General features: G+C 38.3%; 6 protein-coding genes across 6 annotated transcripts; 2 read left to right on the top strand and 4 right to left on the bottom strand.

Annotated features, from left to right (window-relative positions):
* Nucleotides 1-2,983: 2,983 nt before the first annotated feature.
* LOC18993471 (fructose-bisphosphate aldolase-lysine N-methyltransferase, chloroplastic) lies at nt 2,984-5,178 on the top strand. The gene is given in 7 exon segments (XM_006417001.2): nt 2,984-3,086; nt 3,088-3,482; nt 3,577-3,605; nt 3,725-3,936; nt 4,071-4,193; nt 4,284-4,688; nt 4,775-5,178. Coding segments are annotated over 7 exon segments (1,464 nt in total). The 5' UTR covers nt 2,984-2,996; the 3' UTR covers nt 4,985-5,178.
* A 55-nt stretch (nt 5,179-5,233) lies between these two features.
* On the bottom strand, nt 5,234-7,831 carry LOC18993472 (O-fucosyltransferase 3). The gene is made up of 8 exons (XM_006417002.2): nt 7,380-7,831; nt 7,206-7,273; nt 7,027-7,115; nt 6,760-6,922; nt 6,306-6,595; nt 6,007-6,211; nt 5,751-5,908; nt 5,234-5,644 (listed from the first exon to the last, which is right to left on the bottom strand). The coding sequence occupies exons 1-8, from the start codon at nt 7,627-7,629 to the stop codon at nt 5,371-5,373; spliced, it is 1,497 nt and encodes a 498-aa protein (XP_006417065.1). The 5' UTR covers nt 7,630-7,831; the 3' UTR covers nt 5,234-5,370.
* Nucleotides 7,832-8,895: 1,064 nt separating this feature from the next.
* Nucleotides 8,896-10,471, top strand: LOC18993473 (transmembrane emp24 domain-containing protein p24delta7). The gene is made up of 4 exons (XM_006417003.2): nt 8,896-9,175; nt 9,272-9,481; nt 10,008-10,084; nt 10,176-10,471. The coding sequence occupies exons 1-4, from the start codon at nt 8,921-8,923 to the stop codon at nt 10,318-10,320; spliced, it is 687 nt and encodes a 228-aa protein (XP_006417066.1). The 5' UTR covers nt 8,896-8,920; the 3' UTR covers nt 10,321-10,471.
* LOC18993474 (integrin-linked protein kinase 1) lies at nt 10,444-13,432 on the bottom strand. Its single transcript, XM_006417004.2, has 11 exons — nt 12,875-13,432; nt 12,683-12,757; nt 12,287-12,403; nt 12,046-12,140; nt 11,796-11,916; nt 11,630-11,709; nt 11,470-11,529; nt 11,259-11,380; nt 11,079-11,164; nt 10,867-10,982; nt 10,444-10,798 (listed from the first exon to the last, which is right to left on the bottom strand). The coding sequence occupies exons 1-11, from the start codon at nt 13,202-13,204 to the stop codon at nt 10,672-10,674; spliced, it is 1,329 nt and encodes a 442-aa protein (XP_006417067.1). The 5' UTR covers nt 13,205-13,432; the 3' UTR covers nt 10,444-10,671.
* A 1,120-nt stretch (nt 13,433-14,552) lies between these two features.
* LOC18993475 lies at nt 14,553-16,450 on the bottom strand. Its single transcript, XM_006417005.2, has 5 exons — nt 15,958-16,450; nt 15,273-15,372; nt 15,067-15,184; nt 14,892-14,987; nt 14,553-14,793 (listed from the first exon to the last, which is right to left on the bottom strand). Exons 1-5 carry the CDS (start codon nt 16,328-16,330, stop codon nt 14,656-14,658), a joined length of 825 nt encoding a protein of 274 aa, XP_006417068.1. The 5' UTR covers nt 16,331-16,450; the 3' UTR covers nt 14,553-14,655.
* Nucleotides 16,451-21,333: 4,883 nt separating this feature from the next.
* Nucleotides 21,334-27,219, bottom strand: LOC18993478 (ARF guanine-nucleotide exchange factor GNOM). The gene is made up of 3 exons (XM_006417008.2): nt 27,108-27,219; nt 25,544-26,405; nt 21,334-25,138 (listed from the first exon to the last, which is right to left on the bottom strand). Exons 2-3 carry the CDS (start codon nt 26,279-26,281, stop codon nt 21,512-21,514), a joined length of 4,365 nt encoding a protein of 1,454 aa, XP_006417071.2. The 5' UTR covers nt 26,282-26,405; nt 27,108-27,219; the 3' UTR covers nt 21,334-21,511.
* Nucleotides 27,220-27,854: the final 635 nt, after the last annotated feature.

Genomic DNA, 27,854 nt, shown 5'->3' on the forward strand with positions numbered 1-27,854 from the left:
TCAACGTGAAATTCAATTTGGGCAACTTGAGCGCGTGGAAACTGACAAGTTCAATCAAATATAGAGAAATTGGAACTCCTTTTTACTGTAATCGGTCATTCCATTACAAATAATTTCCGCTTTTTCCTAGTCATCATGGCACAAGAAATTTGTGAGTTGATTTTCGACATCTACTTTTACCATGAGTGTAATATTTTTATACATTTAAGTTTTCAGACAAAGATCGAACATTCTATTTTACTAGTTCTTACAATAGATTGTATCGCCGCATTTTGGTTTAATTTGCGTGTTAATCTAAGCGTTTGAGAAAATAGGAAAAATATTCGATTTTGATCATTAATCCACTAATCAATCGGTGTCGTCTCGAGAAATTTTATATTCGTAGTGGACGACCCTAGTCGCATATTTTTATCACACATGCATATGGCGGCTCGAGGTTGATAGTATTATTGTAATTAATTTCAGAGAACCAAAGTGAATAGAAAATGGAATTAACGTATACTCATTAAGTTGCATGGATCTCTTCAACATAAATTATTACGTGCGAAAAAAAAAAATTAGGAATAAGATAGAGAAGTTATTCAGAAAAAGAAGATTATTTAAAGCGATAGTTTCATTTGATCTTGTTGGTCAAATACTCTGGTTTCTAAACAACAATAATATAAAAAGGATGTGATTATTAAATTCTCAAAAAATTTATCAATTACTAAAAGATTAATTATTAAGTTTTCTATACAAATTGATAAGTTGTCAATACATGATGTAATAACTGGATTATAGTTATGAAACCTGTTTAAGAAAAATGATGCATTTATTACTACATATCAATTATTTTTTATTTATATGAAAACTTAAAAAAAAAAACATTTTATAATTAGAAATAGAAAGACATATCTAATTTCGTATAGTATAAAGTATATTGGTGTATAATAAATGCAACAAAATTAATTAGTTATCTGTAAAATCAACGCAGCTAGTGGTCCTCGAGTTATTTATATCTAATCGACAGCTGTGTAGTCAATTCACAATGTCTCGGCATCATGTTTATAGTTTATAGTTATACTATATATATAGGAATGATTTTTACAGTCAATAACGTTGTCGACGGGAGTCGTTTTTGTGGAGTATACATGTTTGAGAAGAAAACGATGAAGAGTATACTGGAGAGAACAATTGAGAGGAAGAAGACAGAGAAAAAAACAAAATTAGGGAAATTAGGTACTGATTACTTGTCATATATATACCGTATCAGATTTTTGAAAAGTCATGATTTTCGTTGTACATGATGATGGTACATTTCTATAGAGATTGTAATGCAAAGTAAGGAAATAAAATATTGACTAATTACTAAGAATGATGTGCTAATGATATAGACAATCATCTCTCAATTATCATAATTGAGTATCTCCAATACCATTGGTTTTTGAAAAACAACACAAAGCATAGAACGAGAAATATGAAGTTTATGTGAGCATGTGTATATATATGGGTAGTTTTGCTGATTCGTGAGACAGATAGCTACTTGGTACTAAAAACATTACACTGACTGGGAACTACACTCAGTAATCTAGAATCAATGCATTTTTGTAGAATTCTACTTGTTATATAATAACCGCGAATTTATTTTTTATAGTCGTGGGTAATTAAATTCCCAAAACCCATAGACATGTTTAGGGAGATATGGTGGAGTACGATGATTTCACGTCTGAAAAGATTTGATCTATCACTTGGACTAACAAGGCAAATTTTTTATCACAATGGAATCATTAATCTAGAATAACCTAGTTGTAAGAATTGCAATTTGAGAAAGAAAAATGAACCTAAGATGAGTTTAAAATCAAGTAACGATATGATTTTATGATGAGTGATCCAACGAGAGAATATATAGACTATTTGCATACGATTTGAACGTTATAAATTCAGAGTTGCATCAATCATTGAAACATTTTGTCGAGAATGATGTTCAGTGGAGAAGGTTATTGAAAAATAAATAAATCCTTCATTGATTTTGCAGAGATTATGAACTGAATAGTATAGTAACCCTGTGAATGTTTAGTTAAAGAAATAAAAATATCAAAAGAGTCATGGTTACTATTATTAAGTTGATCATGTATCTCTTTCTTTTAATGCTAGCCAAATTGACTTTCCTAGATAAATTAGCCATCCTATTTGACCATCTCGCAACACTTAATTACTAAATGGAGTACTATTTTTTGTTTTTATCATGAAGCATTTTTCCACGCACCTAGTTATAGAATACCAGATATTTTCTTGTTACCAATTAAGAAGAAACAGGGTAACGATAAATCACAAATATCATAGTTTCGTCAATTGCGAAACTCTATATTATATTTATAAAGTTTGGAAGAAAGAAAAGTAAAATAAGAAAATTCATTTGTCTGACAAGAAGAAACGATGACTTTTTTAGTCCGAAAAAAAAAGGATGACTTTCGTTGAGCAGACCATGAATTTGTGTAGATCTGACCGCCACGTCACCCAACATATGGGCTTGGATTTTGTGGTTTACATGAGAGAAGTATTTATTTTTTTCCGTCCGTCTTTGATATCATTTGGAGACATAATCATACAGTTAACCAAAAAAAAATTGATATAGATGTTAGTAGATCGAAGTTTGTAGCATTATTATAGTTTATACGAATATATTGATGATATTGCAATTTTATAATTTGGATCCAAATCTAATATCATGCCTCTGTGAGTTATAAAACAAAATGAAACTAGAAATTCTTTACATTTTATCAACAAAAAAATAAATGAAACTAGAAATGTTAGTTTTGTGACTGTCTTTTCTGTGATATACAATTTATGATAGTGGGCCTTTTACGATAATGAGCCTTTTACAAAAATGGGCCTTTTAAATTATTGACTAGGAAAAATAGACTTTTTTATTTTCTCAGCTGAAAATTTTTTAAGTCGTGGATATTATCCACTCTCTGTTTTCACTGATACTCTCTACCCGCCAACGGAAAACCACCATGACAGCCTCCGCCGCTGCCGTCGCCGTCGCGACGGGTTTTCTCCGTCTCCCGTCAGTAAGAAAGTCTCAAAACTCTTCCTTTCCTTTCTACTCGGCAGATAAATCTACCCATGAAATCTTCGGTGAGACCCATTTCCGCTTCACGCTCAGAATTGCCGGAAAATGTAGGGAAATTCTGGAAATGGCTCGGAGACCAAGGAGTCGTATCCGGGAAGTCTGTCGCAGAACCCGCGGTGGTATCGGAAGGTCTAGGACTTGTAGCCCGGCGCGATATCGGAAGAAATGAGGTCGTACTGGAGATTCCCAAGCGGTTGTGGATAAACCCAGAGACTGTGACGGCTTCCAAAATTGGACCTTTATGCGGGGGATTAAAGCCGTGGGTTTCAGTAGCTCTGTTCTTAATCAAAGAAAAGTATGACGAAGATTCCACGTGGAGAGTTTATCTTGATATTCTTCCTGAATCTACTGACTCTACCATATTCTGGTGGGTTTTGTCCTTCTCTGATCATCATTCATTATATTAAAGAACTTATCTGATGTGAGATGGATGTCTTCTTCGTGAAATGTATCCAGTACAGGTCAGAAGAGGAGCTTGCTGAGCTCAAAGGTTCGATCTTTTCAACCTTTTTCTTCTTCTTTCGATAGTTAGATCATTCGAGTACCGTTCACAATCTGCATTGCCTGATCAACATTGTGAACGTGGTGGGTTTCTGTTGTGTGGCACAGGGACTCAACTGTTGAGCACCACATTGGGTGTGAAAGAGTATGTGGAGAACGAATTCTCGAAACTGGAACAAGAGATATTACTGCCTAACAAAGATCTCTTCTCATCCCGCATAACACTCGATGACTTCATCTGGGCTTTTGGGATTCTCAGGTCGAGAGCCTTTTCTCGCCTCCGTGGCCAAAACCTTGTCTTGATCCCTCTTGCAGATTTGGTAAGCCCTCCTTTATAGAATAGAATTGTTCGAAGAAGGGAGAGTTTTCTTCTAGTTTCAGAGAACGTCTTGTTAAATTATCCAGCAAAGAACCTTCACCCATATCCATGATTACGGTGTTTGACTTTGTACAGATAAACCATAACCCCGCGATAACTACAGAAGATTATGCATATGAGATCAAAGGAGCTGGGCTTTTCTCTAGAGATCTCTTGTTTTCCTTGAAATCACCTGTTTATGTTAAAGCAGGTGAGCAGGTAAGCTTCAAACCCTGTTGCTTATTTTTACCCCTCAAGAGAGTGAAAGAACAAGCCCTTTAATATTTGTGTGGGTGATCTCTTCCACAGGTATACATTCAGTACGATCTGAACAAAAGCAATGCAGAACTTGCTCTGGACTATGGTTTTGTGGAATCAAGCCCTAACCGGAACTCATACACTCTAACAATAGAGATACCAGAATCAGACCCATTCTTTGGGGATAAGTTGGATATCGCTGAGACTAACGGGATGAGTGAGACCGGATACTTTGACATAGTAGAGGGCCAGTCTCTTCCTGCTGGCATGCTTCAGTACATTCGACTTGTGGCTCTTGGCGGTTCAGATGCGTTTTTGTTAGAGTCTATCTTCAGAAACACCATATGGGGCCATCTTGAATTGCCTGTAAGCCGTTCAAACGAGGAACTTATATGCCGTGTTGTCAGAGATGCCTGCAAATCTGCTATGTCTGGTTTTAGCACCACCATTGAAGAGGTATATATATGTTCCAGCTCTTACGTATACTGTCTTTGCAGCTACTTAGCACTCATTTCTTGCTCTGTCTTTGTCGTCTTTGGCAGGATGAGAAGTTTCTGGAAGAAGGAAAGCTTGAGCCTAGGATAGAAATGGCTCTCAAGATAAGGATTGGTGAGAAGAAGGTGCTTCAGCAAATCGACCAAATCTTCAAGGATAGAGAGCTTGAGCTTGATGTGCTAGAGTATTACCAAGAGAGAAGGCTCAAAGATCTTGGTTTGGTCGGCGAGCAAGGCGAAATCATCTTCTGGGAGTGAGGATTAGCTTAGCTGGTATATAGCTTATCCTGCAGAACAAGCTCAGGGCCAGAAAGAAAATCTGTACTGGTTTGGTCTCAGACAAGACCGCATAGAGTTGAATCGACCTCGAGATAGAAAAATTGATAGACAACAATCTGTATGTTAGACTATTGCCAAAAGCGGCCTTTTTGAAGTTCTATAAGTTGGTACATCTCTTAGTTACATCTTAACTTACGTAAAACAAATAAATTAAGATCAGCAACTATGCAGGAAAACTGAAAAAAAAAAGGTTACAAACAAAAATGGAAAAACTCAGGGAAGGAACTTATGCAGCTCCCTTTCTGAGTGTTCTGCATGCCGTCCTCTTGCAGAAACAATGAGATAATATGCTAAAAAACATGACTTCAATGTGTTAAATTGAAATTTCTATGGCCAAACAGGTCGTGGCAATTTGTGCCTTCACAAAGACATTCTTGAGGGTTTGCGTAGAAGTAATCTTCCTCCTTAGGTTTGTCAGAGATTACTCTTCGATGTGTAGGTGCTCCTGTTCGTCTCTCATGGGCTTCCTTAACGGCTACTGCAAACTGATCCCACGTGAGAGACTTGCTGTGGTGTAAGTCCAGTAGCTCCACGAGTTTCTTACGGTCAAGCAGGATTGTCTTCTTAAACCCAAGGTATCTGCAAACTCAACACAACAAACGAAGTTAAGAATCACAGGAATGGTTTTCTTAACACTACTTTGTCAGTTGTCAGGAAATTGAATGGATTCAATTTTATTATTTACCTCCGATGACCTTCCACGACTTTTGCCATGTTTCCATCATACGTGGGAATAAAAGTGTTGCTCGCCACAGATACCATGAAATCTAGAGCAGCCATTTGAGACGAATGGTTCTGAAACTGTTGCAACTCTGCTGACTCCAATAGCATTTCCTTCTTAACCTATAACCACATGTGAGAACAAACTGATAAGAAAAAGTGCATGTATACTGCAGACGTAGTTGACCACTTGATAGGGAAACCGAGACGGGTAGACTCACAATTCTCGGGAATGCTTCCCTGAGTACGGACAGTCTATGCTCGCTCCCATAAATCTCACCAGCTGCAATGTATATCTGTGTATTTTTCTCGAATCCCAATGCTTTTAGAACCAATGCCACCTCCTCTGGCGTCAGAGGACACAGCCCTTGCGCCCTCCTCTCCTCTGAGACTATCTCCTTCTCTCTCCACCAGGGATATGTGTACCTACAGCACAGAATGGAACCATGCATTAACAACAACAACAACAAAATACGTGTATTCAAAGCACCAATTGAGGACATATTTTTCGAAGGCAAACCTCATCTTTTTTAGCTCTTCCGCTTCTTCCTGACTGCAACCATGAGTGCAACCAGAGAAAGCTAACATGTCCATCTCATATCTCAGATGCAAAGCCACAAATGGCCCTCTTTGTTGTAGAATGCGGACTAGCTTAGACCCCAAAGCCTCAAGCTGTGGAGTAAACTTTAGTCCCTGGAAGTTCACCCGGCACCTGAGCCTCTGGAGTGCGAGAGGAAGCCCATTGTTTGCCAGGCGAGTGTCGGTCCTATTGAAATGTACAACTTTATGTTTGCTGAAAAGGGGCAATACCTGAACAAAAGATAAAAAAAAATCAGATATACCGATCACAGGCGTGTGTATACTCGTCGAATTAAACAAGAGAAGACCAACAAAAACTCATCAACAATAACAAACACACACAGAACAAGAAATGAAGAAACTGCAAACGCTTGATATATGTGAGGAGCCTATACCTGCTTCAAGTAATATTTTTCATCCGACCAGCTCACAGGAGGCATTTCGAACATTTGATATCCATACTTCCTGCTATACCGTTTTGGAAGCCTCCTTAAGATCCGAACTTCATCTCTTAATGAATCAATGAAATGTCTCACATCAAAAATATCCTCAAAACCACTGCAAAACGAAACCAAGGATGCTTTAGATTGCTAGTGAGCTAAAAAAACGTTAGGCATAATCAGACATGAGATATCCTGTTAACACAGAAGATCATACAGTACCTTGGATCAGCCCAGAAGGATGTTTTATCAAGCTCTGGAACAACGAGAGTGAGGTTTAATAGCCGAGCAACAGTCACCATATCACAAATCTGAAATAACATGCGTCGGGATTTAGAAACATCAAATCCGGAAAAATATTAAAAGAGCAATTAAAGCAACAATTAGAACAAGTGACCAACCGCGGATCGCATTTGATTAAGTCCGCCATTACAGGATACAAGTAGAATCCCATTGCTTGTGTAATTTCCTGCAAAAACCAATCATCTCGTTATACTATCAAGCAAGACGAAAACAAATACAACCCTAAATGCCCCAAACAGAAAAACCAGAAAGAAGATGGAAATAAAACTGACTCGGGGGAGGAAGAGGAGGCGGCAATGGAACTGGCTCGACAGGGGCTGAAAATCTAGAAATCTGATTGGTTAGACCAGTGAAGATCCGGGAATGCCAAAGCTCGCCGGCGGCGAAAAGCTGAACCAAACAGGTCCAAACCAAAATGCTGGAGCAGACTCTTACGAACCAAACTTGTACGCGAGGCTTCGGAAGTGCCGGAGGCGGAAGCTTATCGCTTCGCGCCTGAGTAGTTTCCGATCTAACTTCCATCTCCCTCCGACGATCGTCGTCGCCGCTTCATGAGAAACCAATCTCAAAACCTAAATTTCTCGATCTTGTGATGTCAAATTTTCCTCAGAATTTCTTCGAAATGCTCAGATAAAATTAGATGACAAACGCGAAATGAAATGCTCCTGAAACAGTTTCTCTCCTTGTCAAAGGTTTGAATCTCGAGGAGCTCTTTTTTTCTTTTTCCGAGTAAAATCGAAATTAATAAAAATCACGATACAAGAAATTTAGAGAGAGGTGATAACGGTGATAGTAAGGGATGAAGATCAAAAATAAATACGTAAATAAATAAATAACCGCCAAGGTCTTCTATTTATTTATTTTAGGTCCCATTTATTTTATATTTTTTTCATCACTCTTTCGAATATTTTCCCATTTGTTTAGGATGAAAATTTATTATTTCCCAATTCTGAAAGCTTGACTCTTCCTAATTGGTTGATCAGAGCCCTTTGATCATATTTCCCTCTCTTCCACTCTTTTGACTTAATTAAAATACCAAATTCATTCAACAAAAAAAACGAGTTTTCAGAGGAAATGGTTTATTATTAAAAATATAAAAGAAGAAAGAGAATAATTCGCAAAGATATTCAACTCTGATAAAACATATACTAATAGAGAAAGAAAGATGACACATTTCACCTTTTTGAGACTCGAAGTCATTCGTCAACGGATTCACCTAATTGTTCTTCCCTACTTTATTCAATTTTCACCTATTTATTGCACTAATCACGATTCGAAATAAAATGTTTAATCTCTTTTATCCAGACAGTTCTTTAATTAACATGCATATGTGTGTGTGTTTTTTAAGAAAGATAAACTACAATATACAGAATTTGTTGGACTTTTTGTGAAAAATTGAAACGAAATCATAACACTCATTCCCTAAATTGGCATTTACTTTTGCATTAGCATCCCTTGCAAGGAAAGTCTTTTTCTTCTTTACAAAAACTTAAATACTTCTTTACATCCCTTGCAAGGAGTATTGTTTTCCAACAAATTTACCAATCAAGTTCGAACTTTTTATAAACAGGATAAGCTTGAATGAAATTTGGATGAGTTGTTTATTTTTTTATTTTCTTTTTAAGGTGGCATTACGAGATTCTTCAGAAGGTAAGTCCAATATAATATTGGGCCTTAATTATAAAGCCCACATCAGAGCTGCGCGCGAGCACGAGTCGGAGGTGTTAAACCAACCCACGTGTTATGACGAATGAAACACTTACGCGTGGCATTGCACGTGTTGACTTTCTTTTGTCTCCATCATTAGGCAGAAATGACGAAACAGTCAGATCGATTTATCTCTCGCAATATCGGAGCCGCCATGGATCTTCATCGGAGCTCGATCGTACTGATTATCCTTTCAATTCTGTCTCCGGCGACGCTCTCAATGCGTTACGAGCTACTTTCTGGGCACACGAAATGCATCTCCGAGGAGATTCACGCCAACGCCATGTCCGTCGGCAAATACAGCATCGTAAACCCTAACGAAGATCATCCTCTCCCTGCTTCCCACAAAATCACCGTCAGGGTAATAACAATTCATCTAAAAATCTCCCCGATCTTATCGCATTTCTTTCAGTTTCTTTTTCTGGTGTTTCAGTAAATGCAATGTGTTGATGTATAGGTGACATCGCCGCAAGGAACGGCTTATCACGAGGCGGACGGAGTGGATACGGGACAGTTCTCGATAACAGCGGTCGAAACAGGAGATTACATTACTTGCTTCTCCGCCGTCAATCACCAACCGGAGACGATGCTGATCATTGACTTTGATTGGAGGACGGGTATTCATACCAAGGACTGGTTGAATGTGGCCAAGAAGAGCCAAGTCGAAGTAAGTTTCCGGCTGTTTCTTTAGTATTAAAAGTCTTAACTTAGTCAAGCTAAATTCATAGACGAGATAGATGGACGCTTCGATGACATAGAGGAGAAGTTGAGGATTGTGTGAGGAATTATCGATAGCTAAGTTAGACCAAAACATTATGCTGGAAAATGGAAAGTTATATCTGAACTGAGATGTTCTGTGTAATCTTAATTTCTACGTTATATTTGGTGCATTGGATTGGTTCGAACCAGGCAATGAATTTGAGTCCGCACATTGCTTAGGCTTCATTTGATGCATGTGAGAAGACAGATTGATTAGTTTAACATTAATCCCGATCGGTTTCTTACTTCAGCTCATTCAGGAGTTCTTTCCCTATGATTGATTGATCCCCTGTAAGGTGAAAATAGATAGGACTAGGCTTTTACAGACAACAGAGCCAAAGCTAACTTACAATGGTGACATTATAAGCTCTTAAAGAGGTTGCAGAGTTGTTTTGTTAACGTTTTTATGGTTGGATCTTGATGTTATTTGCCAGACGATGGAGTTTGAGGTTAAGAAGTTATTCGAAACTGTTACTTCCATCCATGATGAGATGTTTTACCTCCGCGACAGGTAATATTACACAAAAACCTGTCTTCCCTTAAAGTCACTTAATCTGACGAAGTGAGTGACTCAAAAGTCATCTTCCTCTCGTACGTTGCAGGGAAGAAGAAATGCACGAACTGAACAGATCAACAAATTCGAAGATGGCATGGTTGAGTTTTGTGTCATTTGCGGTTTGTTTATCGGTGGCAGGTCTTCAATTTTGGCACTTAAAGACTTTCTTCGAGAAGAAGAAGCTCATCTAAAGACCATTACAATATCTTGATGACAGAGATTGTATTGACAACCTTAAGCCTCTAGTTTATATACAACTGAATTCATTTTTGTCAAAGCATTTTATTACTCGATTTCTCTTGCGGAAACAGACAATTTATCCTGTCTGATATTATCTTAACATCTCACTGACCTGCAAACTCAATCCAATCCATAGAACACCACTCTCTTAAGTCGTTTACTGTGAAACAAATGAAAAGAGAAAAAAAAAAGAAAACGAAATAATCTTTACAAAAGACAAGAAACATAGAAAAAATAAGCAATCAGAATGTTATATTCTTGTTTCTGGTTGTTTTTTGTTTAAATGAAGATTTGGTTGTGTATTATGAAGTGAATAATCCCCAATGGTGATCTGATGGTAGAGTTTCCTTGATCTTTTCAAGTCTCTTGAGGATGTCCAGAAACGATGGTCTCTGGTTCATGTCCGCGTCCCAGCAATTCACGATTAACCTGTAAAAACAAATTGGTAAGCTATCAGTCAACTAGAGACGGTTCATATGGTCTCAGATTTTGCTTACTCTCTCAAGTCAGGTGTGCATCCTTTGGAACGGAAAGTAGGTCTGTGCCCATCTGATACATGTTTGGCTGCTTCATATGGTTCGTGGTTCGCAAACGGTGGCTCTCCTTCAAGCATCTGTTTACAATGTGGTAATGAAATTAAGGTTAAGATTTTCTATACTTTGGTTATGTTTATTGCAGAGACAGAATTTTATAGCTAAGATCTCAGTACCTCGTAAAGTATCATTGCAAAGGAGAAGACATCGACTTTCTTGTCGTATCTTCTATGCCTGAATACTTCAGGAGCCATATACCGGTCTGGAAGAAGAGTAACACAAGGAGGTGAAGTTAGAAAAATGAAAGAGAAAAAAAAAAGACGACGACCGTGGTTTTACTAAAGAACAATACTCACAGCTTCCGGTTTCCCCAGTCATTTTGTAGACATCGTGAGAGTTTTGAACCTTTATGAGCTTACTAAGCCCAAAGTCTCCAACTTTCAAGTGGTCTGCACTGGAATTAACCAAAAGAACGTTCCTGAAAATATAAAAGGCGAGAACCGGTTTTATAAACAGCAGATTTGAAGTAAAACCGAGGAGAGCAATATATGAAGCAATTTTGATTACCTTGGTTTAAGATCTCGGTGAATGATAACATTGGGTTCATTGTGAAGATATGTCATTCCTCTGTTAGCAACAGATTAAAAAGGAAAAACAACAAAACACTCAGGCCAAAGATGACGAAAAGCTTTTCACATAATGTCTTAAAATGGTAAGCTTCAATTACCTTGCGATATCCAACGCAAAGTTGACAGCAGTTGCCGGAGTAAGACCGCCTTTTTCCTTGAGGTATTGATGAAGATCTCCCTGTGAAAAAAAATGCATGGATCATTTAGATAGCCATGGAGAAAACAATGCAGAGATAAAGACAGCGGATAGTGATAAAAACTTACCCCGCGTAAGTATTCGGTGATTAACATAAGCGGCTTTCTTTCGGTTACCGCTCCTAAGAATTGAACTATATTCGGATGGCGAAGCTTAACTAGCAAATTAACCTCATGCCTGAAGTCCTGACTGTATCACAGAATAATATCGAACTTATGAAACACCAAGAATCTTACGAGAGACTGTTACCAAAGTATCAGCTAAAATCCGTCGAGGAAACTCATCTGATAAGAGCAGAAGAGAGAGATTAGAACTTACATAACCAGTCTATCATCTGACAGAGACGGAAGAATACGTTTCACAGCTACTGGTGTGCCTCTCCAATAAGCTTTCACAATCTCACCAAAGGAACCCTGACAGAAAATGTGAACCAACAACCTCCCAATTAGCTAAAAGAAACTCACTGCGCAAACTCCATTGCATTGAACTAAACACAGATGATATTTAACTCAAAACTATCGATATCAAGAACCAAACTTGGCTTCAGAAGAATACAAACCTTTCCAATCATTGCGGCATTTGAGAAATCCAGCTCAGCAGGTTCAATTTCCCAGTCACATTTCTTTGGAATTGGTGGTGGCACAGGCTTTGGTTCAAAGTGACTTCCGTTTTGACCCTGCGTAGAGAATTTACTCACTCAGCCAGATACAAAGAGACTAAGAGATCCACACAGAACCAAAAAAAAGACGAGAGTAATCGAAACACTTAGTGTCTCTCTGAATCTTTGAAAACAAGTATAACGAACAATACTGCAGTAAGCAGCTGCTTCGTAGAGAGATGAAAGTTCCTAAATTTTGCATTAATCTTTTTCATATTCCATAGCAATCAGTACCTTAGAGAACGAACGTTTATCATCTGAAGCTATACGAGATCAGAAAGAAAAACAAAAACTCACATAAGATAAACCGCCATGAGATTTCAGTAGCTCAATCATTTTCTGCTTCCTAGCTCCTTCTGCATCAGCCAGAGGCTTCGAATACCCAAAAACGAAACAAATTTTCAGATCAAAGGTAAAGATAAAGAAGTCTCAAAGAAAAGTTTACACCTTCCAAGAAACCCAACAAAATTTTCAAAGGAAAACGCTTACGGTGTTCTTCCACCTATCCTGAGCGTTGACATCAGCACCAAACTCGAGCAGACATTTCACAACATCGATCCATCCATGAAGCGACGCCACGTGGAGAGGCGTTCGCTTGTCGTAGTCTCTGGCGTGAACAAGAGACGGATCTTCCTCCAGGAGTTTCCGCACTGCAGCTGCGTCGTTTTGGTGCGCGTGCCACAGAATCAGAGACGTTCTACTCACACGTGCCTTCTCCTTCTGTTTGTCGTAAGACGGTGATGGCCCGGCGCTCGTTCCCGCAGCAGCGGAAGCAGTTTGTTCGCCGCCGTCTCCAGCCGGAGATGAATCGGAGCTCATTTTCAACCGATTCAGATGATTGAGAAAAAGCGGAAAAATTTACAAGACTTTCGTAGAAAAGGGTTTAGGTTCGATCGATCGAAAGACGCGATTACTGTGAAATTTATGGGTTGAGTGGAGTTTGGATTTTGCTTCTTTGGGTGATTGAGGAATCAATTCTTTACTGCGAAACCGGAGAGGGAGATGATGATGCTTATTTCTTTTGTCCCTCTTGTGTGTGAACGTAGATCACCCGCCGTTAACTTAGCCGTCAAGTTGATGACTTTTTCCTCCGTCTATTTTAGTGAGTTTTTTTACTTTTTTACTCTGTCGCCGTTATCTCTCAGACTTTTTCTTTCGGTCTTTATACTTTCTGACCGACTAGGAAGGCTAGGCATAGTTTCACCAAGGAATCATGTTGGGAAATTTCTGAATTTAATGAACAAATTACATATTGCAGATATACTTTTATAGTAATAGATTTAGTTACTTTGAATAAAATTAATATCTATTGTTAATTCTTGCACTTATTTTTTCCCACAATCTGTTAAAAGAATTAGTCACCTTTGATTTTACCCTTTATTGAGTTAAGAAAAATTCTAAGCAAACATCGGGACAAGTTCATGTCTATTGTTTATATAAGTCTAGTTATGATTATCTCTTAAACAAATTTCTCTTTTGACAACCATCAAAAGCTAAATTAATATTTAAAATATTCAATTAACTTAGTTTTGACAATTCATCGAAAAACTCTATGAATCTGATTCATTGGCTCATATAATATAAGTTATGGTTTTTGTGTGTGAAGATGTACTAAGTCAATGATCCGGATAAAATGCCATCACATCTAACACATGACTGCTATAAATACACACTACACACGCATATGCCTTTAGCATCTATTTTGATGTGAACAAAACTCATTGTCTTCGTTAAAAAATTAATATATTGTAGTCCTTTTTGGTCAACTAAAATCATGTTTGGCCAATTCTAGTTACACCAAATTGCTTGCCCAACAAGTGATGAAAAAAAATTATCCGCAGTTAAGGCCCCCCATTTAGAGACCCAAACCAATTCCGGTTAGAGACCTAAACCAACAACAACAACAAAAGGAGCTGTAATAATAAACTTTCTCGAATAAGCTTTTCTAGATATATCAAAATATCGGTGTTAAGGGCACTTTCTGCTTGACAATTGAATATTAAATCAATTCCAAACTCTTACAAGCCAAAGCGAATTAGGTTTGCTCTCAACTAAACCCTGGACTGTGATAAACCGAAATGCTCACACACCAACTAGTACTTTGAACTTCAAAAGCCTTCAAGTAAAGTGATCAAATTCAAGAGAATAATGAGGAACAACAAGGAACACGAGTCAAATACATCTTTTCATATATACATGATTACATACAGTGTAATTTATACAAGTTTTTGCAGACAATTGTTATGTACAATAATGATTTGTTTCGCAAGCTATTTCTCGTCCCTTAAGTCCTCAAGAGAACGCTTACGGGATCCCAAATTACGCTCCAGCGTCTGTGGTGTGGGTGGTGTTCTTCCACGGCGGAAGAGCACTGCCAGAGACCTTGTTTTCCGGCAAAGATCAAAGACCTATTCACACAAAAACAAAGCAGATGATTTCAAACGTTTAATATAAAGGCGACAGTTTCTAAAATGAGATGATGAACTTTATAACTTAATCTTCTTACAGATGAGGCATCAATCTCAGCGACGCCTTCACACCCTTTTCCTCCACCTTGTAACAGGTCACAGTATCGAACAGCCTCATTCACATCTTCGAAAACCTATGACATAGAAAACATATTAAAAAAATTTTGGGTTTCATAATAAATGTGTGGGAAGTGATTCGTTGAGAAAACTTACCAGAACTCCATCTCGAATGTCTTCTACGAGCATATCAAATTTAGTTTCAGGTCTAGACTGCTTTGTCTTGTTGCTGATCCTTTTAGAGAACAACAGTCCAAGCTCTTTCTCTACTTCACTGTTATACAGGAATTGAAAATGTCATTGCAAGCGAGAGGAAAAGTTAAACTGTATAAAATTAGCTCGAGTGGGAATGAGTTGGTTACCTGTGGTTTGTTCTTGTTTTCATGGTGCAGATCTGGTTTTCTCTATGTGTTAGTACATATACAGGCTTCGAGTCTCCTCTCCATGGGTTAGACTCCAACACTGAGATCGTTGAGAAGACTCGGTGAGAGAGGGTTGATGAAAGAAATCATCCCAAGTAAGATACAGATCATTGGAGGAACAACATCAATTTTTGAACTGTAGATGACAAGAAATTATTTGACTGCAATCTTCTAGATGATTCATAAACATCGATAAGATCAGAAAGCAAAATTTTTCCTCATCCTAGTGTAGCTAAAAGCCCTCTTCTCCTAGGGATATAAAAGAAAGAAATAGTATGCAACTCTCACTACAGCTATCAATACAGATTGGATTCTGACACAGTGACTAAATTCTGACATTGCTCAACAAAACGATTTGATTCCTGCTAATGAAAACAATGCTATAAGGAACCAAAGTAGTACAACAACAACATCTCTTGGACAAACCTCAGAAAAACTATGTTTGAGTAGGATTAAAATGTGCATCAACGGAAGTATCAGTCAAATGAAAAAATATGTATTCTTCTTCATCACTAAATATCCTCAAGAAAACGCAGATACTGAGAGCGTAAAAGACACAAAAAAAACGCGATAGAAACCTCAATTTCCCGACCTGAGTAATCGAAAAAAGGAGTCGGGATTATACCGTCATAGCTGGTGGAATCAAACGTCTGCTCTAGTTTCCGACGCATGTCGTAAGCGCGGGACGAGACTTGCCTTACAAACTCATCGGAAGTTCCAGGGATCGTACCGTCCAATTGAAGCGCTCTTTCAACTTCCTCGATTTCGTCTTCATCTCCACCTACTTTCTCTGATCCTCCTCCGCCGCCGGCAGTAGATTTGCAGCTGACGAAGTGTCTTCTTCTCGAAAGCGAAATCCGTCTCCCGGCGCTGGACAAGCCGGGAAGGGAAGAAGAACGGTGGGAACGAAATACTAATCGGGAAGTTGAAACGGAGATCGTAGTAGTGGTGGTTGGAGGGAGTCTTATGGAAGGAGAAATAGATGCTAGCGACTCCATTAAGCTTCCTGCTCTTTCTAATTCACTGTTTATCTCTTCACAAATCAATCGGAGAAATTTACGATTCTTTTTCTTACGGGTTTTATTTTCTCGGGAAAATAAATGGGAGGAGGAGTTCTCGACGTGAACGGGAAAAAAAAAAAGGAAAGAAAACACGTGGAAGCAGAAGTAAACAACTCTGCTGAATCCACTGATATTTTTCTTTGATGGGTCCCACATATGTGTTATGTTAATGATATAAATTAATGAGCAGCGCTAACTTGTAATCATGAAGTAGTGATTGACTCAGTACTCTCCAAGTCCTCAGGCTCTTCCTCAATGGCCTTGATTCCAGAATGCAACTTTAGGCAACACATCATATCTAATCTGCTATAATCTTCGGCCTGAGCCTAAGGCACGTCGCTCCTCACATCATACATTCAAGAAATCAACAAAAAACTACAACGCTCTCAGAATGAAGCCGCTTTGAATTCAGATATATAAACCACGAGAAGTGAAATTTTTAATGTTCTGAACCATGCTGGTTATTTTTGCAGAGTAACCTGTAACTTATGTTGCAGAATACCCAAATTCAGTTGAGTTTAGTTTTTCAGCAGCAAAGCAACTAAGTCCTAACACATTTGACCAAGAATGACTAATTCCTAAAAATCCATAAATCGCAAAGTTTTTAAATGTCACTAATCCTAAATATAATTCAGCTGACCAGTGACAGTGTCATGAAACCAAATAAAAGTTCCGAAACTATTTTCAGTTCTTCAGGTGAGCAAAATCTCATTAACACCAGGGAACTCGAAGCAGGTCTTGCGAAAAAAAAAAAAAAAAAAAAACACGCCAACGAGAATCAACAACACGTTGCGAGTTTGACAATGTTTCCTTAGGTCTACAGTCTACGGACGTTCAAGTATTTGTTCGGAATCATATCCGCTTCTTTTAATACATGGGATATATAATGTTAAAAAAAAAAATACATGGAATATACATATCAACTTTTGTATGAAATACATATTTGGGTTTTTAATACTGAAGACGGCTCAGCAAGAGCCCACAAAGATGCATAGAGAGAGTTTTGCATAATTTTAGATCATTAACGCGACGTGTGTACAAACATAACAAATGAGGACTCTCGTGGGAGGTATCATTGGCCGCTAACGGATCTTAGTTACACTGAACGTATTTTTGAAGTGGACCAAGGGAACAAAAAAAAAAATATATATATATATAATTTACGATTTATATTTATCTGTATAATTAGAAAAAAAGTCAGTTACAACCCGAAAAGTATTAGTTTAAAAAAGTTGTAAAGTTAGATAAAAAAAAAAAGTAATTAATTGGAAACTATGTTTGTTACCCTCTTTTGTTTTGTTTATACCTATCCCACATCGATAAGATACCTAGGAAGAGGCTCTGAAACTTTAGATATAAATAGACAAATACATAATATAGAGGAGATATCTAATTGCAATAAATTAAGTCATGAATCCTGTTATTGACGATGAATGTCGAAGTGGTCATCCATGGTGGTGTGTTTTTTTCCCTCTTTTTTGCTACAAATCAAATTTATATGATTTGTATTAACCATCGATGTGTGTGTGAATGATGTAATTTACGTCTGGTGGGTGCAGGAAGTGCAAGTAAGTAATCTACGACATGGTTATGCACATCCTTTTGATAGCCTTCAGTGTTGCTACGTTCGTATATGTGAGACATCACAAAATCCCCATAGCTGCAGATATCGAGGTCTTAGGTATGTTCTACGGGATTACAGGCATCGGGGGTATAATTTCATGGTTCAGCTTCTTCAAACACACTCCAGAAATGCACTACAGAGGAGGCACCATGGATCGCATTAGCCATATCCTAGGTTTTTCTTTCCTCATCGTCTTATTCTATTCTATTTCTCCCGCCTTTGCTCTCGGTTTTTGTATTCCTTCTTCTTTGTGGTTCTTATTCGTTTTGATGTACACTATAGTATACCTAACATGGAGGGAGTAGTTCCTAGATAAAATAATATAAATCTTCTTTCTTCATTTTACCTATTTCTTTGGTTTGAGAGGGAACTTAACTAATAAACAGTGATACATGTCAAAACGTTCCATTTTGTACCTGGAAAAAGAAATTTCTAACGTTTACTCAACTAATGCGTAACACTTATTAGTTACTAGCTACTTTTACAAATCCGAGACCCGTTGAAAAAGAATATAACTTATATTTGGAGATAAATGCGATTTTCAAGGGAGATAAAGATGTGATGAAGTTAAATTAGTTGAGATCAAGTTTATCGCCTTCTTAATTAATTAATTTGTAAATCCTATTCCCCATGATTTCATGAGAGTTGTTTCCCTCGTTGCATATCTTGCTATTTTCTGGGGATATAGACAAGAAATACAGTATCTTGCTCTTTTTTTTATGCCGAGCAAAGATTATATGGTCGATTTTGAAAACAAAAACAAAAGATACTGTATTTCTTGTCTATATAATCAAATTTTATATTTGTAAAAAGATATCATCACTTTTTATATATATAATATGTAAATATATATAAGCGTGGAAAATCGGTTATGATATCGATTTGACAATTTAAAAAGAAATTGGGATCGAAGCTTCTGTGAAAAAAGAAACAGGAACAAAGACTAAAAATCAAAACTTATTTTCAATTCACGATTTCAATTGCAAATGGGGAAGGAGGAGGAGTAATGATTTTTTTTTGGGTCAAATTATGTTAAGTAGTAGTAAAGGAGGAGGACTAAATAGTAAAATATGTAAACTAGTAGTTACCCACTTTTTTTTTTTAACTTCAATTAAAAGCTTAAAAACAAAAAAATACAAGCCTAACCAGACCTTAGTGTTTTGGAACTAGCTCATTTTAGAACCCATTTTGGAACCCATTACAATGACAATATAATGAATATGAAGAAGATTCGAAGCTCAAATAATAAAAGCCCAAAGAAAGAAATAGTGAAAAAGAGAGGAAAATCAATCGCCATAGCAAAGCGAATAAGCGATACACACGAAGACAATCATGGAGGAGAAATGGCAAGCCAGTGCTGCATCATCTGCGATGCTTGATTAGGAGAGGATTCACGAAGGCTGTATTGGAAGTGGGCTTAACACCCTCACTTAGCTAGATCTATCTTGAATATTAAAACCTATTGACCAAGTCGACAAAATGTTAAATTAGGGTTAACGAGTCTAGTCAGCGTAACCCCGTCTAATTGTCATCATCACTATACCAATTTACAGTGGGTAGAATCGAGCATAAACTGACATGTGTGTGAGCAATTCACTTACAGTGACTTATCTGCGTGGATAACTCGGCGACGAGCTCATCATCATTACCCGCAGAGTGGTTCGAACGTGCGGTTCAAAACGTCACTGCGGGATGCACTGAAGCTGCTACATCACCCCGATTTAGAGAAACCTTACTTCTCAATATCCGCTAGAAATACTTCCCACAGATCATTTATGAGGGGATTCGAGATTTATTATACTCTCTTTCTACTTGTAACTCTCTTTCTAAAACCGAGCTCTTTGTAACTTAGCATTTAGAACGCCGAATTAATTTCTCTCGAAACCTAGTTCAAAATTCCAAACGCTTATTTCAAATACACCAAAAACGGTCCCGACCTGACTTCTATTCCTTATCCAAATCAAATCTCTTTTGTATTACGGAAATTTTACCCCATTTTCATTTTAATCATCACACAAATCTACTTATCACTTCTACATTGTTCTCCAGTGGCGAGATGGTCGTCAACGTATCTCATTCTTTTCGGTGTTAATTTGGTATTTGACGCATTGCTCATCTGAACTTAATAATCATACCCAAGTTATTGCAAAATCAGATGAGCAATGCGTCAAATACCAAATTCAGAGAACCATCAACACCGAAAAGAATGAGATACGTTGACGACCATCTCGTCACTAGAGAACAATGCAGAAGTGATAAGTAGATTTGTGTGATGATTAAAATGATAAAAATGAAAATGTGGCGAGATTTCTGTAATACAAAAGAGATTTGATTTGGATAAGGAATAGAAGTCAGGTCGGGACCGTTTTTGGTATATTAATAAAATAAGCGTTTGGAATTTTGAACTAAGTTTCGAGATTAAATAGTGTACCTCTGTACAAATCATGTACAAATCAAATTTTGAACAATACATGTATGTCAAAGTTTGTACAAAGGCACACTTTTTAAAACTAGTATGCTTCTGTACAAATCCAAAGCCCACAAATTAAATATCATATTTCTGAAATAAATTTCGATCTAGTCATTTACCTACGAAATCTAAAGATCATTTGAGGAGAAACCCCAGATAATGCTTTTTCGTGATTCTACGCAACCACAGTAGTAATTCAACTATTGTGGAGGTCTCCAAGTATTTAGGAACTGCGTTTGCCACTTTTGGCATTATGGATGGGGTTTACAGGCCAGCAAATCCTGATTTTTTGGTTGTATGGAGAACTCACTATGATTTGTGCTTGGGTAGCTCTATATATGGAGCATGCTTTTGCTCATATTTGGAAGGTATGGACATGGGATAATCGGCTTTTCCTTTGCTCTGGTAACATGGTGTTTTTGTTACATGAAGAAAGGAAACCCAGCGCCTGATGCTAGGCTCGTGGAAGTGATCCAACGTATGAAGAACACTGAGATGGAGGATCCCAAGATGCAGCTACTCTACCTCACCACTATTGTTGGGATTCTAGTTAGGCCAGAAGAGCCAGAAACCCACTTGCTCTACGCTGCCGTTCTTGGTCCGCCGCCTGCCCTAGAACAAATCGTTATTCGATGGCCACGACGACGGTGAAAACGATGGCGACGACGACGGTGGAAACCAAAGAAATAATTTGTTTCGTCCCTGAATCATTCAGGGTTTACTCTTTTTTTTGTTGTTGTTGTTATTGTTGAATTTTATCGGTTAAGTATATATATATTATTTGCTTCATATGCATCGATAAGATAAGTTTAATGTTTATGATAAATTAATGAGCAGCTATCTAACTTCTAATCATCGGGTTTTAATTGATTCGACTTTCTGAATTAGAAATACGTATATATTACAAACAAAAACGCTAGAAACATTATACAAAAAGCCTTCTTCACTTTCACAGTTATATGGATGCTCCAAACAAAAGATTTTAGAAACTCCCATATTAATGATCCTTCATTTATCGTGGTGACTAAACAGCTGTGTTTGCTCCAGCTTCAGGAGAAGCTAATAAGCCATTCGAAGGGATTTCATCATCACCAAGCTGTGTTGATTCCTGATCAGGGAATAGCTCGAGCCGCATAGAAGGAGCAATGTTATTAACGTGAAGCCATGTCAGTTCCCATAAGCTATCTCCACCTAGAGCACTTCTTTGCAAAAGCACGCCTTTCGTCTTCATCACTAGCAAAATGTTCTTGAGAAGCTCTGGCACCGATTCTTGAAGCTTGTCGCTCTTTTTGCCCCTTACTTTCACCTTCATGTATTTCTCCATCCGGGTAAGAACACCGAGCCATAGCTTGCAGAAGGTTGATAACTGAGACAGCTCTTGTAGTAGCTGAAGAAACACTTTCGAGAGAAGTTTGATTGCGAGAAGCAACGTGCCTTCCATGTTTCGATAGTCCTTCTGTGACCCAGAAGCAATCTCGAGTAAGTCATCTAAAACCGTGAAGATTACTTTGTCAAAGCATTGAGACCACATGCTATGAGCTAGACTGATCCCGTCCACTCCGCCTAAACACTTTTGTAATGACTGTAACGCGTGGTTTCGGACATCCTCTCTCTGGTCTAAACACACTTTTCTTAGCCCTTGAACAAGCCTTAACCACATTTCCCCAAAATCTTGTGACATCTTCCCGAAATCTTCTTCTCCCATGTTTTCCTTGGCTGAGCGAGCCCATTTAGCCAAATATTCCAATGAATCTCCCATTAGATCGACGGCACGGATCGACCGTTCTGATTGTCCCACGCGGGATTCAGCAAACTGTCTTGCGGCATCAACACAGAGTACATAATTGGCTGGAAACAGGTGAGTTCCTTCAGACATAACAAAGGATATGGCATTAAACCCTGCTTCAGAAGCTTCAGGATGCCGCGCTGTAATGGAGAGTAACGATGTTATTGTTCTCCATCCCGCCTGAGACCTGATGTGATTAGCATTGGCTTTCACAAGACGGCTGACTTCAAGAGCAATATTCTCACAATAGGCATCGGCAACACGTGCATCCAGTTTCAGCACAAGCTGAAGAGATCTCAAAAGCTCATCAGCTAGGCTTTCTTTATAAGGAAGTAGCCTCTGGCAGATCCGAAGTAGACCAAAAATGGCTTTCTCCACTAAGTTGCAGGGCATCACCGTTGACTGAGCAATAGTAGCTATGTGTTCATAGACGCCTTGCCATAGGAGAACGATCCTGTCTCTGTTGTTAAGAGTGATTGCAATAAGCAGTTCCAGGCAGAAAACTGCAGTATCTTCATCCTCTGGAGAACTATTTCCTTTTTGAGGCCTACCTGCAGCCCAGATGAGAGCACGTGCAAGCTGCAGCAAAGATTCAGCTTGTAGAAACTTGCTTTCGGTGAATATGCTGTCAATGTGACATTTCTGAATTGTCTGTAGTGTTCGTTGATGAGCTGCAAGCTGTTGCTCAGTAGGCTGTGATCTTGGCTCTTCTGTATCAAGTGAAAGAAGCTGACTAAACCTTCCCATCAATCCAGAAGATCTCCTCGGAGTTCCCATTGATTGGAGATGAGCTGAAGATAGGGAATTCGCGAGAGGCTTCCCTTGTCCTTGCTCAGATGAAAGTTCAGATTCATCCGCTGCATCACTGGCTACACGAGCTGGCAGAAGGCCGAGTTTATGCAGCCGTAAGATGCAGTCCAATATGTTCCTCCAACCCGTACGGATATAATCTCCATATTTGTTAGCAATGGTAAAGATAGTGATAGTTGCCATCCTTGCTTTTGCGTCATCACCAAATGCAAGAACCGGTTCATCAACAGATGATGGATTCAACAGAGTTGTGAATTTGCAGAGAGAGACAACCAGATCATCAAGCACATCTTCAAGATGATGACAAGCAGAAATTTTAGCAATAGCCAAAAATCCATCGATGCATGTCTGGTAAACGTCTTCATGTTCGGCATGGTCAAAAACGACTGATATGGCAGCAATAGTTGGACCAGACATGATAGCAAACATATCGTGGTCAAGATAAGCCCTTGAATCAGCCATAATATAAGGAGCGGTTTTCTTAGATTTATGCATCAAATCAATCCAACGGCTGGGAGTCATTTCAGGAAAGCCTGAACCTTGTTCTGGAGTAGTTCGGATCTCATTGTTGCAGATGGAGTGATAGAGTTCAGACAAAAATTCTCGAGGTAGATCATTTCCTCCATTGATATGCCTATTATTGCGAATAAAATCGTCTTCTGTCATCTTTTTCTTTACTTGAACGTTATGTTGATCAGTGTTAAGCATGATAATAGAGTATGATAACACAAGAGCTGCATCCTTGTTAGCGAGAATCTCAGGAGACTGCATATAATATCTTTCAGAGAACGCCTCAAGCACTCTCTGTATTTTCTGAGATTCTCCAGGCAACCTGAAAGTTTCCAAGAAGAGTCGGAGTGCAGTATCCAGATTCATGTACTGAAAATCAAAAGTCCCAGCAAATTCATTGAGAACCTGAACACAGAATTCATCATGATTGCCAAGAAAATCCCCGACAAGGTTCTTATCAAGCCCAGCAGTATATCTGAAAAAGCAAGCTACACTCTGGGGATCAAGTTTGTCAGGCAAAAGATGTGTCCCTTGGAGAAACTCTAACCCCTTCTTTGGATCCCTGTTAAAATGATCTGCTCCAATCATCAACCTTCTCTTGATATATTTTCTCCTGCGGACAAATGAAACCCAGTGATTTGGATCACTATAATTGTCACACTTGACCATCCAGAAAGGCGTGTACTCATCAAGATGGACAGGACCTAAGTCCAAACCAGTCAATCCATTACTTATCCTCTCGGCCATTCCTTGAATAACTGCGATTAAGCCATCAAGAGCAAGAATGTGCATTGCCGACAAAGGAGAGTTCACAGGAAATGTACTCTTTGATAGAAGATTAGATAGCTCCTCAAACACGTTGCTGCAAGTTATATCACAATCGAGGTTGGCATACATCTCCACCATAAAACTCTTCTGCCTACAGAAGTTTACAAGAGCCTCCATAGCAACTTCTTGCTGCTGATACGAGGGGCCATATTTTCCTTGCGCAAGCCTCAGAATCACACAGGAAAAGAATGCCTCAAGCTGCAGTTTGAGCTCAGTACGTAGATGTTGATACAAATTGAGCACAATGCTGCAAACCATCGAAAAAATAAGGGGGCTCATCGACAAGCCGAATTGCATCAAGTTACGAAATAACTCATCTTGAATTAGGCTTAATAATCTTGGGTGATGGCGGATGGACGATCCACCCAGTTCAATGGCTGAGTTGATCAAGTTCAGCGCAAACAGCGGCACATCTTCGTCAAATGCAATGGTGTTTGATCGGGCGCCCATCCCAACATGTTCGACCACATTTAACAAGGAGCATAAAAAGTGAAATATTTCCACCATACTTGGAACTCCGTATGGCTCAGTCATTATATGCAAATCATATGGAGAAGCCGGCTTTCTGCTTCCAGGCCCAACTGGTCCATCATCCATCAAACTTTGAGCACCAGATGCAAAAGTTGCCACAGAATTTTCAGTATCATACTCGGAATTAGCATTTCCATCCTCAACTGGTTTACTCACAATGGCATAATCACTGTCTACTCCAGGTTTCTGCGAGCATGCAAAAAACCATCACTATTGTGCATATATATAAAACAAGAGATAATAGGCATAACAACTAGCATCCTTCGGGGAAATTCTTCCGTATCAAATTAATAACTAGCTGTAGAATTGATGGTCTTCTTTTCCTAATAGTGCTCTTTGCCTCGCACGAGGAAAATATATTTCTATCTAAAGTAGATTGCATATGTATATTTAAAGTATAGGCAAATCTATCATTCTCTGATATTTCGTAGTTCCTCTTCTTTTTGGTTTTCTTATGAGGTTGCAAGTGAAGAAACCTAGCTATTGTCATATCATATTATTCTTTAATCTCTTAGCATCCTACAAGTAACTTGTAGCCAAATTTGACTTGAAATCAACTAGAAAATAAATAACAAGAACCCAATGTCATACCTCTTGATTGATGCTTCCAGCTCTGTTGACGAGTGTATTTTCTGTTCTGTCAACATCTGGGAGATGTGAGAAGATACACCTCACTAGTTCGTGCATGGTGTGGCGAGCTACACGTTGCAATAACTCACCTTTCATTCCTGCTTGGTGGACAACACGAAAACAAGTGTTGACGACAGTGCATACATGCTGGTTGCTTAGCATCACTGATGCTTTATTTTTCATGCACGCCAGAAGAACCTGAAGTATCTTCATTAGCACAACCTCTTCTGATGCAGGATCTGTCACCTCAAATCGGCAGCTTGTCACAGAATCAACTACCAAGTGCATGGCGTCTTCAATATTTACAGTATTCTGATCAATAACATTCAAACTTAGGATCTTGTAAACTGATGACAAAGCAATGCTGGTTATGGGTGCTCCAGTTTCATCCGACCTTATCACATCTAGAAAGGGCTGAAGATACAACATGGGACTTATCGTATGCCAAGGCTGGTTCCAAGTGAACAACTGTTTTCTAAGAGCTTTAAGTGACTGAATCAACGAGTGTTCTAGTTGATCATCCCCAGACATGTATCGACCTCCCCATCTAACATTTCTTCTCATAACCGCCAAAACAGCAGCAACTTCTGTATCAATCATGCATGCTAAAGTGGTTGTATTACTTGACTCAGTACTCTCGAAGTCCTCAGGCTCTTCCTCAATGGCCTTGATTCCAGAATGCAACTTTAGGCGACCCATCTAATCTGCTCTAATCTTGGCAGAGCCCAAGGCACTTCGATGCTCACGATCTTCCTGGCAGAATATAAGGCGAATACAGCCAGAGAGTATACCCGTCACAGATAGAGGCCACACTCAATCATTACTGGAAGAAAAGAAAACGAATTAGATTAAGTGTGTTATTTAAGCAGATAGGTGATTCTATTTAGAGAGCTTCTGAGGAAATACAGCCGCATAATCTCTCACATCATACATTCCAAAAATCAACAAAAACTACAACGCTCTCAGAAGAATGAGATCGCTATGAATTCAGACATATACACCACGAGAAGAGAAATTCTAAATGTTCTGAGCCATGCTGATAATTTTATCAATTTTTCACAGTAACCTCTTCCGTAGTAGTAACTTATGTTGCAGAATACCCAAATCCAATTTAGTTTATCAGCAGCAAAGCAACCAAGTCCTACCACATGAGCAAAAATGACTAATTCCTACATATCCATAAATCGCAAAGTTTTCAAAACTCACTCTAATCTAGATGAAATAAGCTTAAAGATAATTCAGCTGATCAGTGACAGTGTCATGAAACCAAATGAAAGTTCTGATACTATTTTCAGTTCTTCAGATGAGCAAAATCCCATCAACAGCAGAGAACTCGAAACAGGTCTCGCTAAATCTCTAATAGGGAGCAAAAAACCAGCAATGCGAATCAACAAGACGAAAACTAGGTTCGACGCTTAGATGAAATCTACTTCAAAAACTGAATAACAAAGATGCCCGACGAGGGAAGAATACAAACAATCGTATACGAAGATAAAGTTCGAAGAAGTTGAGATCTGTGGTTTACTTTCTATTTCTGCAGCGATCGAGAGATCTATCGACGGGCTCCGACGACGGGAAACAGAAATGTTGATATTGAGGAAAGCACGATCGGCAAGGAAAACTTTCTCGGGGAGCAGAGAGCCGAGGAAAGTAAAAAATAAAGTAAGGGGTGTAATTTACGGAAACACCCCTGTATGACCATATACTCGTGTCTCCAGGTTTAAGGGTCTGTAATTCAATATATTGATATTTTAGACCCTCAAATATCTGAAGCTTTACCTCATTGACCCTAATATACTATAATAGTTTCAATGGGCCTGAAGCAGGCTCATAATATAAGGACCCAACTAATGGAGATGCAAATGTCATAATAAATCGATTTCTTCATAAACCATCAATACTAAAATTCAGAATCAAAGAATACGATAATCAGATCATATTAAATAAGATTAAAAGTGTATGTTGCATACAACTGTAATACTAGATAATTTTATATCAATTCTGCAGAACAGTTCAATAATTATTTTTCTTTGATGTTGTTGAGGTGGTTGCCTTTTCTCCTCCGGATAGTGGGAGACAATACTTTTCAGAATTTTATAACAGAAAAAATAATCAAATCTTAATCAATATGAAGTTGTCTAACATAAACTATGTAAGGAAATAGTATACAATAAAAAATTTATACATCTCCACATTTATAATTGTAAAATATTATGACTTCTCTTGCTTTGTCTGTTTAGGTATTCTTGCACCCGAAGGACATGTCTCTTTC

The sequence above is a fragment of the Eutrema salsugineum genome, unplaced genomic scaffold (assembly GCF_000478725.1).
Source record: "Eutrema salsugineum unplaced genomic scaffold, Eutsalg1_0 scaffold_5, whole genome shotgun sequence".
Classification (NCBI taxonomy): Eukaryota; Viridiplantae; Streptophyta; class Magnoliopsida; order Brassicales; family Brassicaceae; genus Eutrema; species Eutrema salsugineum.